Genomic DNA, 14,991 nt, shown 5'->3' with positions numbered 1-14,991 from the left:
CTTTAGCAACGTAACTTCCACTAGTAATTATACGTAGCTTCGCATCGATGGAACGAGCCCTACGTAAAAATGCCCGCTTAGTAGAAATGGTGAATATGATTGGTGTGCGTAGTCGTGCCTTTTAATGGTTGGTGGCGGTGTAGTATCACCCCCGTTAAGACGAACCCGTAGAAGAAGAAAGCCGAGGAGGAAGTGGTGCTGCGGTCGCTGCGTTGTGTGGATGATATGAGATATTATTCAGCCATACGAGGATGAAGTTACAGGTCTTTGTAATAGTTTAGTAAGTGGCTGGTTTAAAAGTGGACTTGGCTGTAGGAAATGCCTTTGTTCATTGAAAACAGAGGACTAGACTGCATTAGTGCGACAGCGGAACTGTTCGACAGATATCCACATTTACAGGTTTGTTCCCAGAAAGTGAGGCTAAATTTAGCTCCCTGACATGATAGCGTTAAGTTAGCAGTATATTTGCTTCAAGTTGCTTATCACTTTATAACAAACTGGCAGTCAGTGCTCAATATAAAATGGTCATTACATGTATGAACCGGATGTGGCTGAGAAATGTGGTGTTAGGTCTACGCAAATCTGTAACTTAATGGACAATAGGGCAAATGTGTCATAGCATCATTTATTGATTTGTCTTATATTTCATAGCTTATTGTCTGTTCTGGGTTCGTGTATAAAAATACAATCAGAAAAAATATCACATAATTGAAAAATGTTTAAACATTTGATGACTTGTGTCTGATTGTTAAATGGTGACTAAGGTTGTGAAGTGACATTGACAAGGAAGGTTCAGTGTTCTTATTGTGGAAGAGGCTGTCTGTTCATGTTTGTGACAGCTTTCAAAATAAATTGTGTAGCCACTTAATACGATTTGTATAACTTCTAATAAAGTAACATTACTGATGAAATGTTTTTATGTACTCAGGAAAACTCAAGAACATTTCGCTCCAGGCCGCTGGTGGACGTGGACCCAAAGTGCCTCCTGTATGTCCAACAGAGAGAGTTTGCTGCAACAACGCCAGCAGACAGTAAGTGAGGCTACATGATGGGAACAGATCATCTAAATATCAGTTGCTCTTTTTTTCCATTCCCTTAATAATATTCAGAATTACTAATACCGGTATTGAATATACTTTGTATATCTTGTTACTACTCACCCTCATGTCGACCAAGGGCTGGGAGAAGTTTCAGAGTCCTCCGTGCCTTCTCTGAGTTACAGCGGGGCTCGGCGCAGCACTGCATGTCCATATGACGGTTACGAACGGAGCTCACTTTTCTTTGTCCAAAAAAGACACACCAAAAAACATCCAAATACCTCCATAGTGCTCGTCTGTAATGCCCCTCTTGTATTGAAGCCCCAACATGAGAAATTGTTCCGAAAAAAATTAAATAAGTCTATGTTTTTTGGTGTGCCTTTTTTGGACGAAGAAAAGTGAGCTCCGTTCAGACCCCCCCTGTAAATTTGAATTTTGGGTGAACTATCCCTTTAATGCAGTAAGCACATGGGCACAATGCGTGTTTTTGAAAACTGAGCACTTGTTGATCTGATTACACTGTTTGGTCTGAAATCTTGCACTTATAACAACTCTCACTCCTCACTTGCTCTCTGGATCACGGTTGTAATACAGGCTGTCTTGTCCCATCTTTCTCAGATAGTGTTTCATTCATTGGATCTGATGATGCTACCACCTGCCATTTGGTTGTGCTGCGACACACCGGTGAGGTTCCTTTTATTAGATGTATGCTGTGTGCCTCAGTCTGCCTCTGTATGCAGTTAGAAATGACATTTTTAATAACTGCCGCGATTGAATCACACTATTTCAAAGGAAGTGGAGCTGTTTGCCTCGCTCACTGTGATGGGTCCAACACTTGGTCTGAAGTGCCGCTCCTTGTGAAGGCTGTAACGTCATTGAGTAATGTGTGCAAAGAGGGAAGGTATGAAACACTCACATCACTCAGTTTGAGCTTCCTTTTCAAATGTTTGAAAATCTCTTTCTTCTTTTATTTGGTTTATTTTTATGTAGACTGGAGCTCCATCTTGTTGGGGGATTTAACGATGAGTCAAAGACATCCCATAAACTCAGCCTTAACATACTGGGTATAGTTCTTTTAAGATATCTCATGTTTTGTGGAAAAAATTACACCAGCAGTATTTGAACTTTCTCAAATCTAAAGAGCTCTTCTCCACTTCACAGCCGCGTTCCAGAAACAGAAAGAAGACATTCACCTGGAAACATGTTGCATTACAGGTAACATTAATACTTCATATATTATTTTATTCATAGTGTTGAGAAATATCTCACCAATCACGTCTTCATTCTCCTCTGTTGCCGTAGAAATGAATGACGTTGTTGTTGATGGAAATCACAGACCAATAGTATATGGAATAGGTAAGTGAGGAATATACTGAAAAGCAGGAACAACACAATGATTTCATGGCATGTGACCTTATATAGTGTCATTGTTGGTGTCTGTGCAGGTGTAAATGTTAAAACAGGAGAAGTGTTCCCTTCGTCATTCACTCATAAAGGACCGGCAGAGGAGCTGCGAGCAGCACGGACCTTCACTGGGGAACAGGTAATCTACAATACCAAGTTTATTTTCTACGTATGAATAATTTTGACTTTTCTGTGTAAACAACTTCTACTCATGTGACACAAAACGAGCAGCTAATGAATATTTCCATTAGTAAATAATTAGATTAATTTATGCATGAACTATTCTATCATTTATTATATTACATGTCAGAAAAATATATTTCCAGAGCCCAATAAAGAGTCCTTACGGTATATTGTTTCCAATATTTCAAAACGTGCCACAAAAGATAAAATCTTCAAGAAACATCTCAAGGCACACTGTAGGATTGGTGATAAAACCTTTTTTTTTTTTTTTAATGCCTCTATTTTACATGGCAGTCATTTTAAAAATCTCTTCATATTATTTAATGGCCAACTATGATTAATAAGTCCTAGGATATTTAAATCACAAAGGTATAAAAGAGAGAGAATTGCAAATTCTCACATTGGAAAAGCTGGAAACAGACTTTTAAAATCTGTTTTGTTAATTAATTAATTAATTATTAGTATTGAGTAGTTATACAATCAACTAATTGTTTCAGCCAGATATTTTAATTTTTTTAATTAAAACATGCACACTGTCCAACTATTCAGATATTTTATCTATATTTTCCAGACACAGTCTCATTTTTATGAAGCTGAAATGGCAAGGTTCATGTTAAAGGTCACCAATAATGAAAATGTCTCGTCCTTGCAGATGGCTGAAATATACGACTCAAGTCGAGGACTTGTCAAAATCGGCCCCTGCAAGTGGTCTCCAAATCTGGATATTGCCTTCTGGTTGTCACAAAGTGATGACACAATTTTAAAGGTAAGGGTATTCTAAAGTAATTTCCCTTTCGGTGTTCATTATCCTTTTTATCACCAACAAGATATAGCAGGAACATCTTTTGGGAATTTCTTCACATTTTGTACAAACATTCACTTGAACTAGAGGATTAACTGTGTAGATTTTAGGCGGTCGAAGGTCACAATCACTGTGATCTCACACAGCACGTTTGTGAATGTAACTCAAGAATTCATGGGCTAATTATGACCCATTTGATTACATTTCTGCTAGGATCAAAAGATGAAGTGATGACTTTTTGCAAGGTGAAGTTCATTTTGTGATATGCTCTGAAAGTCCCCTTATTCAGTGCTGTAAGGAGAAAACGTGACCATGTTTCCTGCAACTGAACTGGTTGGCAGAGGCATGCAACTGCAAACCAGAAATTCCAGTTTTTCATGCAAGGCATCTATTCTGACACACACACTTATCAATGCCCGGGTGTGGATTTTGATTGTGTTTTTGATGGCTGGAGCTGTTTTAAAAGACTATAAAGTATCTACCTATCGAAATGGGCAAAAAATGAAAACGTTTTTTTTTTTTTTTTAACTCTGGTCTTTCTCTCTCCTGCTCAGTACCTGTCCACCTCTCCAATGGCTGAGCCGCCACACTTCGTCCAACACATGAAATCCACCATCCGCTTCCTTTTAGCGCACCCCAATCCTGACAGCCTGTTCCCTGGGGGTCAGCCACAGCTCTACCGCAGGACTGAGAGGGGGGACTGGGAGAGGGCCGTCCAGTCATAGAGACCCCACTCCCATCCCATTATTTTTTTTTTTTTTTTACTGAACCTTAACATGGAGCCTGACAACTTTTGCCTCTCAGTTAATTGGATACACTGTGACCCTTCCATCCGCTGTCTGTTTTTTTTTTTTTTTTTTTTTAATTCATTGTGTCTTAAGAAGAAGGTGAGCCCAGACTGGACCACATGTCTGCTCAGTGGCTGTCCTGACTCATCTGGCTGGTCCAGTAGAGAGATCACAGGAAGATGAAGGGATTCTGTTGATGCCTGCAATAGTTAATTTCCACTCTTACGAGGTGGTATAAAGTGTGCACCTTACACCTCCTGCTGCATTGCAGTAAGTCAAGAGTAAGTCACGTTTTGATTAATTGATTTTTATTTTATTGCTTTTTTAGCGAAAGAGCTGCGACCACTGAGCGTTTTTTCAAAGTATAAATTTAGTTTATACAACTGTAAAATGAAAAATCAACTTGAAATTTGATTGAACTAACTGTATAACATTGAAATCTCACCTGAAGGGAAAACAACGAGCTGAGCAGATAGATGGATGGATGTTGTGAACTAGAGCAAACCATTTTATGAATTGAAGGATGAAGTGGTTTGCTGAGTAGTTGTTCAGTGGTTGACATTTCATTCTCACGCATACTGTACCCGAAGGCACCAACGAGATGTATATGATGATAACCTAACTGCCAAAAAATGAATATGAAAAGTAATTGACCGATCTTTACTCAATTAAATATCTGAAATCAGTTTATTTAGATCAGAACTTTCAAAGGCACCCAAAGACTTAAAGTTATACAATTATATAGGCTATCACTTGTAGTTAACAGGCTTAAACGTGCTTAGAAATATCTGTATGGCTCTTAGATGAAGACTTTAACTTACTGGTGAGGACTAACTCGAGTTAAAGTTTATTTTTCTTTACAAATGCACCTTCGTGATGAGAGTGGAATATGACATTTCATCACATAATCTCCATGATGCTGTACACTTGGCTATGAATGTGTATGTTTTAGAAACTTGCATGTGTAAATGTGTATGTTAATCTGCAAGAGATGATTCAGATTCTATTCAAAAAGCAAAACAAAAATTTAAACTAGTGTGTCTTTTTTTGAAACGGTTAAAAAATACCATGTACTACATAAGGCCTTTTCATCAGACGCTGTGTTCAGACAGTTGCGGGGTGCTTATAGCATTCAGTGCAAGTTGTTGCAACTTGTGAACATGCTGTATTGTTTGCTAAATAAATGGTCAAATCTAATTTGAAACGCTGAGTCCGATGAGTTTCTTCCTGACTTTTGTCAACCATTCATTCCAGTGTCATTTGATAACATTGTAATTAGTGGGTAGTACTGTATAATTACATGACATGGTGAAATAGCTTTGCATATGCTTCTGTTTCTTGACTATCTGCTGGCAAAGATGTCAGCAGATAGTCAAGAAACAGAAGCATATGCAAAGATATTTAGAAACAGTATGTCCAAATTTTAAAGGAATCTAACTGATCTGTAACATGGATAAATATCAGAGGGTTTACCATAACATTTACACTGAATACTCTTTACACCTGACAGTCATTACTCTCAGCCAATTAACTTATCTTTGTCAGATTTTTTTTTTTTAAATCACATCAGTACTAGAGTGCGTCCAGTTTCACTTTTTATTTACATTTTGCTACTTTTTTTCTTTAAAAAATCCAAACTAAATCCTGACCTGTGCAGGTACTGTCTTTGAGCAGTGGTAGAGGTTTCCACTATGCTCCGCCCTTCAACTACTCTCACATTTTTCTACGTAAAAAGGGGCGTAGTGATTTTACGCAGAGCGAGGGGACCCAGCTGGTGACAGGCACGCACACAGTCCCGCGCCGGGTGTTTCATGGTGACCGACGAGTATCCTATCTGACGTTATAATACTTTGACGTCCATCATATCAGAGAAGTATAAAGCCCGTGGTTCGGTCGGTGGATAACCGGACAGACAGCGGTGTACGGAGTGATGCGGCGCAGATCATCATCACAGAGACGTCAGTGTGGTAACGTTAACGTCGGACTAGCTAACTGACCCCTTCACTTCACGTCCGCTCACCGGCTCCAGTAACACGTTCAGCTAACTTTGTGTTCGTCCCACGGGGTGACGGAACCGTGAGATAATGCGAATAGCCTTCCTCAGACATGTCCGCCGGTTTCCGTGGGTCACCAACGTCACTCTGTACGGCTCTCTGTTCGCCGGGGGGGACTTCGTCCACCAGTGGGTCTCGCGGAGGGAGAAAATGGACTGGACCCACACCAGGAACGTCGCCGTGGTCGCGTTCTGTTTCCATGGCAACTTCAATTTCTTCTGGATGCGGTTCCTGGAGCGGACGTTTCCGGGCAATTCCGTCAGGATGGTGCTGAGGAAACTGCTCCTGGACCAGACCACAGCGGCGCCCTTGGCCACCAGTGTCTTCTACACAGGTAGGTGGTGGTGGTAGTGTCTGTGGGACAGCTGCCTGCCTGCCTGCCGGCCGGCGGCTCCCCGGGGCACGAGGGCCTCTGCGGGCTGTAAATGGTTAACTGGAGAGCAGAGCACATACAGTATCACATATCTGTCAATTTGTAACGTGACCCACGTGCTCTCTGTGCTCTGCTCTGGTGCTGCAGAGATCAGCAGTTGTTCATTGTCTCGTCAAACTAACCTTGACTGGCAGAGGTCACGTGAAAGACACGGTTTGGTTTTGTTTTTTTGGAGAGGAGATGCTCCCAGCAGATAATAGACTATGACATCATCAGTGTTACCAGTGTGTGTTGTAGGGTAGGCTACCTCTATGGGAATTTAAATACCTACAAACAATTCACATTGGACACAATTTAAGGCTTATTTCGGGGTGTTAGATTACATTAGAAAAGTTGATCACCATCATTGAAATATTAAATAAATACAGGGATGACAATTACAATGAAATGGGTAATTGCAATAGCTTAACCTTCCTCTGGTGTTCAGGTCACCAGTGACCAGTTTTCAGGTTTTAAATGCATAAAGTACCACATCAATTTGTTCATCATCATCATTCAACATCAAGGCTTCTTGTTCTTGACTTTGTCAGGAACGTCTATTTAAACAAAATAAAACAAAACACTTTTTTTTGGACAAAATTCTAAAAGGCTCTGGTTAAAATGATGACATTCTTGGTGTTAGGGTCAATTTTGACCCGGTTATAACGATATAAAACTGAAATCATAAGTGCAAAACCAACCTTTTCATGGATAAGGAAGTCTAACAATGTAACCAAGAGATGAGAAACAAATGGGATGATAAATAATTGTTTTAATGTGTCAAAACTGACCCTAACATCATAGATGGTAGCAGAACGCTGAGGTTAAATGCTTAATTAAAAACAATGGGTGTCCTTGTGTGGTTAACACATTGTTTTCCTATCTCCTGTGAAACATACAGAACAAACTGTGCATGATTTCATAAAATCAACCTCATCTAACATTTAACATTCTGTACACTCTGTGTCTTTCAGGTGTGAGTTTCTTGGAGGGCAAAGAGGACATCCTGGAAGACTGGAGAGAAAAATTCCTGAATACATATAAGGTGAGAAGGAGCAGAGACAGGCTGTCACATCATGTTCCTCTCGTCTGTGCCGTCTTCAAGTGCTTGTCACTAAACTGCACCGTAGATTGAGCTGTGATATGTAGTGACAGTGAACCTGTGCTGCTTCACATCAAAACAGAGAAGCTTCAGCGAGCACTCATATCCAGAAGAGATGCAGTGGCAGTTCATGTCCTATATATCCACAGTTATTTGTATAGTTAAATTTATCATACATTATTTAGTTTTAGAATAGATGAAGATATCATGTCTGTATTTTACCAAAAGCAACAGCTCTGCCGCTCTGTCACTAAAGTTGAAAGACAAACTTTACGTCTTGTCATCGTAGCTTCCAGCTTTGTCAACAGATCTTTATCCTAAAGTAAAGTAAATCTGCAGCTGACTGTTGTCTGTTCTGTTTGTCTCTCTTTTCAGACAGGACTTATGTTCTGGCCCTTCATGCAGGTAAATATTAACATCCTCTGTTCAGACTCTTGACCTCTGGGAACAGTATGGTAAAGGAAACCCAAGCTGAACAGTCGTTTCACTAATGATTTATCACCATAAGATTGAGTGTGTGTCAATAAGAGGATCTTTACTCTTACAGTCTTTCATTTCTTCACATTTCTATTATTTTATCAGGTGCATCAATAAGAACACAATGACCCGGACTCTGTTTATGTCACAATATGATGATTTTGAAAGATAAATGTGACAAGCAGCTTTTCAAATAATATACACATCCCATTAAAACACCAATCCATTTTCATACTTAAAAAATGGAGTTGGTCTATAAAACTCATACTAAGTAACAACTGCTAAGAGATGTTGTACTTTTAGGAACTCACACCCAATTTTAATTACTTTACTAATCAGTAAAAAGGATGTATGTGCTATTATATGCTCTCTGTCTGTTTCCCTCAGTTTCTGAACTTTGCCTTGGTGCCTCTGTACGTGCGGACTGGTTTCACCGGCTGCTGTGCCTTCGTCTGGGCCACCTTCCTCTGCTTCTCGCGTCAAAGCGGAGACGGCACGGCTGCTGCTGCTCTGGCGTGGCTGTTCCCTGCCAAAGAGGATGAAGCAGAATCCACAGAAGGGAAAGTGGACTCTGAAGACAAGATAGTGAATCACAAAGACGAAACAGCAGCGTCAAAAACCAGCCAGAAGTGAAATATGACGAACAAGTCAAATACAAAACATGAAGAGGAGAACACTGGTCTGAACAGGTCTGTCCTGTCTTTGGCTGATGTTGCATCCGGCAGGGTCTGAGATCAAAGTCTCACTGGGATCGAACTACAAATATGACATAACCTCGTAAGGTGGTTTGGGAACCAGCTTCAGGCAAAAGGAATGTATGTATTTACAGTACATTTTTCAATATTCACACATCAGCTTCGTGGGAAAATACTGTTACAACAGTACCCCTCCATCATCATAGGTTTTAATTATTGTTTTTATAAATGCAGTCTACGTTTCCAACAAGTATCAACTGGAACATTGTGGAAAGGAAGATGCAGATACAGTATGGGATGCAAAAGTTTAACCCATATACATCCAGTATCTTTATTCCTCTGCTTCTCACATAAATGGAAATCTGTGGGAAAGATTTGTCCACCATGTGGAGTGGCAGCTAAGATGTTTAGCTTCATACAGTATGGGCACAGTTATAAAGATTGAAACATCACACTCTTTATTAGCTCAAGCGCTTTGACTGTTATGTGTGCAGCTGTAACAGAGTGCCTCATCCCCACAGACTGTCTGCTTTAGGTCCATTTTACACTCTGGTACAGGACGTGCCAAATACAGATGCACACTGCACAGGTACCAATAAGCAGAATATTCTAACGTGCATCTGTTTATTTTCTATAGGTGGGTATTTTCTACATAGGGACCATCATGCCCTGAGAAAACAGAAAATAGAAAATAAAAATCATAAAAACACACTAAACATATCTGAAAATAAAATGTGAGATTTCTGAATTTTGAACATCTAGTTATTATAATGAGAGACTACTGACGACATCCATTTACTTGAATGTGGAAATGCGGCCTCCCTCTTGTTCTTTATGTTAATGCAATACTGTGGAGTGCTCCCTCTGTTCTCTCTCTGCACCGTTGCCAAATCGTCTGATGCAGTTTGCTACTCTAACATTTATCTGCCTCTTTGTGAAAATGTGACTTTACATGTTTGAAGTGTAACACCAGACGCCTCGTTTCTAAACAGAGTGCAGCTCAGTGTCCATACACATAGAGTATAACATGGTTGGGGCAAACTTTTCTGTCCCAACCAAATCATTAACAATAATATTCAAATGATGTGTCTATTTTTGTGTCTTTTAATGTGATTTTAAAAGATAGTTTGTATGTTATGCATTTTAAAGTAGCATAAGCTAGAGACACTGTGTGATCACATTGTTTGGTGTGTCTCACAGAGCTGAAGTAATACTGTATTGATAATCCTACAGTGTGTGCATTAGAGTACTAAAATACATTGTAGTCATCACTGCTGTTTGATCCCTTTTATCAGATGTTTAAATTGCATCCATTTGTATAGTAATTTAATATTAGTGTGGCATTTGAGTGTTTGTTTCTTATTAATTAACTTATCTCATTGATTAACTTGATAGTTTGTGATGTGCTACACTGGAACTGAACGGTCAGATCACTGAAGACTGAGTCAAGCACAGAGTTCTCTGCTGCTGCTGTACAATTTGAAATTTCTGTCTTGATTATTTTAAACAGACTTTGATATCACAAAGAACAACAAGCTGATTTGTAATGTTGACTATATAATATATAATGTGTTGAACAATTTGGTCGCATTTTGCACTACAGTTACACTGTATAAATGACAAGATGGGATATACTATACTATACTATATACGGGAATACTATTTATTGATGAATAAACTGAAAACACTAATGTCACTTGAGTGTGTTCACTGTGGAGTCATGCAGCTATAGCAACACAAAGGGAACCAGCTCTTACTTGCACCATGCATTTTTCACAAATCACATGTGTGATGTCTTCTGTCAGAGGTGCATGCTGGGAGTGTTATGGCTTGTGTTCGGTGAGAAACCGAACCCAGCCGTGTGTGTTACTCATCATTTAGATGGCTCATCTCTATATGAGAACATTATGTACTTTGAAAGGTTTGTTTATCACACATTCCTAATCTGCATTTTGAGTTTTCACTGTCTTGCCTTATCTGTTTTTCTCACCCTGACCATATCCTCAAAAAATAAACTCTAGAGATGTATCAATAAAGTTGTTTTTCAATTTGTAACAGTCCTCTCCAAGAGATTTCATTTGATTAGTTGTACTTTGTGCACTGAAAAAAATTTGGAGTGTTATTTACTTAGGAAAACCTAGGAAAGTTTTTGCACTTAGAAATTGTAAGTAAATTCTACAAGGGCGATCATCAAGTAAACCTTACTTGCAGGATACAAGTTACTTTTACTAGCAAACCTCAAGTAATTTACTGATTATTATTAATATGGACATTGAATTTTACTCTCTCCTTCTTTGTAAGTTTTACTCAGACTCTGCTGCAAACTGAAAAATCTCACCTAAAATCAATGGCCTTTCAAGGTAATTTTAAATACCTTTTTAAGTTTTATTTATGGACTATATGTAAGTAACATTTACACAGCATTTTACATATTTTCTGCAGTTTAAATTGCCTAAATTTGCTCTTAATGTTTTTGTGTATTGAAACAATGACTTTAAAAATGAGGCAGCTGTTAATTCAACACATTTATTTTTCTGTGAAAAAATATGTTTTTCAATCAAACATGTTCCACAAGGTTTGCAAACAATACAACACTCACATCTGTGACCCTTTGAAAATGGCCCCACAATCCAACAGTTGAGAACCTCTGGTTTACCTTGAAAATGCTGATCTAACTTTCCTTCATTCCTTTTCTCTATTCCTTCCCTTCTTCCTCGACCCGAAGACAGCACGCATTCATTAAGTGCAACAAGTTAAAATAAAAAATAACATAATTAAAACGAGAACATAGACAAATAGCCACATAAACAAATGTGCCGTTTTTTCTTTTAGTTCCCTCTTTGAAAGGACAACCCTTGGGTCAAACATGTGCACTGAAGCTACAAGCTTGTTTTGCAGAGACAGGATCTTTGGGGACAGCTTAAGGACATCAAGCTCTAGAAGAAGCTTCTGGAACACTTCAAAAGTGTGCTTCATTTTTGGTTGGTAACTCAAGTTCATGGCATAAACAATGCCCATCAGCAGGAGACAGGCCTTTGCAACACTTCCATAGTTGTCAAGTACCTCAGTCCCTTCAACCAATCGACACATCAGCGTCGGATGCACCTTCATCTTCTTCTCCTGTGTGGTAGACACAGATCCTCAGGACTTGCTCAGCCTGGTCCTCTTGAGCTGCCTCTCTGCTGATACCCTGTAAAATATATGTGGATCCATGTTCAGGTGCATAGTAGAGCTTAATTTTTTATTCAAGTTACAGACTACTGTCAAAAATATAAATATTTTGATAACAGCTTAAGTTTGCCATCACTTTTACATTCACAAACAACCTGTAGTAAATCAGGCCTTATGGACCTTATGCACAACTCCAGTGATTCCTGAACTTTATTTCCTGTCTAATTATGGAAAACACTAAATACAGATGTGCATGTAGCATGCAGAGGAGAGGAGAAGAGAGAAGGTGGGAGGTAAGAGGACAGAGGAGAAGAGAGAAAATGGGAGAGGAAAGGAGGAGAGAGAATCAAAGAGAGGAGATAAGAGGAGAAAGGAGGGGAGGAGACAGAAAAGAACACAAGAAAAGGGAGGAGAGAGGAGAAAAGAGAAGCGAGGAGAGACAATCGTTACCTCAAATTTTCGAATATCATCGTCTCCAAAAATGATGCGGAGCTTTGCTGGCGTGCCCATCCTGGCAGAGAAAGCTGTATCAGAAACACAAAAAATATTTGTTAATCTTTGCAGACATTCATTCTAATGTTACGTTTAACTTTTAACTTAACTTTTTTTTTTTTACCTGAATAGCCAGATGACGTTGTTTGTGACACTGCTTGCTGTAGTTGCTGCTTGAGAAGGGACTGTGTCAACAGCAGAAAGTCGGTGGTTTGGGCTTAAGGACAAAAAAACATAGACAAGATAAGACATTAAAACTACAGAATACTACACTAAAACTACAGAATCATGTAACCAAAATAAACTGTACCATTGTCAAACCCATGTCGTTTTGATAATATGCTTTCAAAATATTTTAAAATATCACTTTTACTTAAAAAAAACTTGATTGAAAATCAATATAGTTCGATTGAAACTCAGTGGCTGGTTCAGATAGACCGCAGCAGAAGGGGTGCGTTTGATTTCATCTCCGGGCTGCCCAGCGGCACACAAACAGCGCGTGAACGTCATTCATAGAGGCTCCGCCCGCTCGGTTCTAATGTGCTGAGCGTGAACATAATCAACGCACCCACCGGCGTGAGAGAGAGGAGACGCGGTGGTGTGTGTTTGCTGCTGTCAGGAGTCAGGTCTTGGGTACCGTTATACTTCAAACAGCCCAACTACTGGTGGGGAGAGAAGCACCGCGCCGTGTCACAGCCTCTGGCCGCAGAATGTGATGTCTCTCGGTCAAAGCAGGTCAGGAACAACGGCCCCACACCGGTGGTCGTGGCCCGCTTCGGCAGAGAGATCACCACTTTCTGCAGCTGTAGGACACGGTGCTCGTGCTTTGAGCTGCAGGAACGAGTCGCGGGTGAACGTGAAGCAGCTGAGCTCCAACACAACCCGTCCATGTGCCTGTGTAACGTAACGCCAGCGAGGGAGAGAGAGAGGCAGGCGAGGCCTATGGCAAACACTGGATGCGACGGTTAACAAGTGCCCCCCGCCGCAGTCGACAAAGGAGTATTCCAGTAACGTTAGGCTACTACGGTACTCGAGTAGTGACCCCGAACCTTCGGATAGTTAAATATGCCACTCGTTGCAGCCCTAAACATGTCCGGCCACATAACCACCGTCAACTTCACATTAAAGGAACGTGCTCGACCTTCCGGAAGCTACACGTTTCATAAACACAAAACAAACCACTCGTTTTGTATAAACCTAAGATAATTATCAAAAACGATGATATTTGAACTTTTCATATGCAGGAAAACCCCTGAATGACTTACCTTAAAGGTGATTTAGCCGCTCCTGCTGCCATTAAACCTGACCGCCGTCACCGTCTTCAAATGTTGGCGGTTATAGACGCGCATGCGTCCTGGAGGCGAGCATGGTCACAAGGCGCATGTGCGGATTCATAACGTGAAACACTATTAAAACTTACTTGATATTTCTAAGTTAATGTGCAATGACATGAAACCTTTGAATATTATGTGAAAATATCTAATAAAACTTACTCTTCCCACACTGTTTATTTATTACATGAATGACATATATAGATTTACTTGAATAATTCCAGTTCTCACTGATACTTACAATTACAAAATAAAAATTGTGACAGTTAACCTAATAAATATTACTACACCACAAAATCATTTTTTTCAGTGTGCCATAGTGTAATGTAATATCAACATGCTGAATATCAAGTAGCCAATAAGACTGATGACTTCCAGCACCTCTCACATTATAATAAACACATCAAATATAATCCAGTCATGGTGATATTATGCATTAAAGCGAGACACTACAGGCAAAAACACTGTTTTTTCATGCACTGATCAATTTTGAGTTTTTGGGCTATTTTTCTTCCTTAACATGTCTTCTTTCAGAAAAGTCAAACAAAATGGTAGAACATCCACATTAAGGTTTTTATTTTACTTCATTTTGTCTCTTTCATCAGTAGATTTCTCCTAAATTTTACCAAAAGTTAACAGCTACTGTGACATACTGAGCTGTGTCTGTTGTCTGACTCATGTCATGTCAGGTATCATTGTAAAGCTCTCTCTCTCCTGAATAATGTCATAATATCATTCAAAGCCTGATTTATACAACATTTTATTCCTAAAAACATGCCAAAATTAGATTTTTTGGGGGGCTCATTTACAAAGTGATAAAAAGAGATATCCAAAATCCCCTCTGACTTCAATATGTCAACAGATTTCGGTTCTGGAAATGTATGCAAATTAGCGCATATTTCATCATATATTGCCTCATTTACATATTTAAACATACAATTTGACAAAACTTGTAATACAAAAAATATTTGTCTTAATGTAGGCTAAGTGATAAACTTGGGAAGTTTCATGGTGATATCTGTTATTTAAATTTTTTTTTTACC

General features: G+C 39.4%; 2 protein-coding genes across 3 annotated transcripts; both read left to right on the top strand.

The window, feature by feature from the left end:
• Positions 1-154: 154 nt before the first annotated feature.
• ntan1 (N-terminal asparagine amidase) lies at positions 155-5,419 on the top strand. Of its 2 annotated transcripts, XM_083973912.1 has the most exons (10): positions 155-399; positions 929-1,031; positions 1,656-1,721; positions 1,830-1,938; positions 2,028-2,101; positions 2,199-2,252; positions 2,340-2,393; positions 2,483-2,580; positions 3,277-3,390; positions 3,981-5,419. In XM_083973912.1, exons 1-10 carry the CDS (start codon positions 319-321, stop codon positions 4,149-4,151), a joined length of 924 nt encoding a protein of 307 aa, XP_083830038.1. In that variant the 5' UTR covers positions 155-318; the 3' UTR covers positions 4,152-5,419. The 2 variants fall into 2 exon arrangements, with proteins under 2 accessions (XP_083830038.1, XP_083830037.1); XM_083973911.1 differs by having other exon boundaries at positions 2,199-2,393.
• A 568-nt stretch (positions 5,420-5,987) lies between these two features.
• LOC310996907 (mpv17-like protein) lies at positions 5,988-10,577 on the top strand. Its single transcript, XM_083986431.1, has 4 exons — positions 5,988-6,602; positions 7,655-7,725; positions 8,158-8,187; positions 8,647-10,577. The coding sequence occupies exons 1-4, from the start codon at positions 6,299-6,301 to the stop codon at positions 8,890-8,892; spliced, it is 651 nt and encodes a 216-aa protein (XP_083842557.1). The 5' UTR covers positions 5,988-6,298; the 3' UTR covers positions 8,893-10,577.
• Positions 10,578-14,991: the final 4,414 nt, after the last annotated feature.

The sequence above is a fragment of the Trachurus trachurus genome (assembly GCF_905171665.1).
Source record: "Trachurus trachurus genome assembly, chromosome: 1".
Lineage (NCBI taxonomy): Eukaryota > Metazoa > Chordata > Actinopteri > Carangiformes > Carangidae > Trachurus > Trachurus trachurus.
The sequence above is the reverse complement of the archived record's forward strand: the minus strand, read 5'-3'. Positions and strand labels throughout refer to the sequence as shown.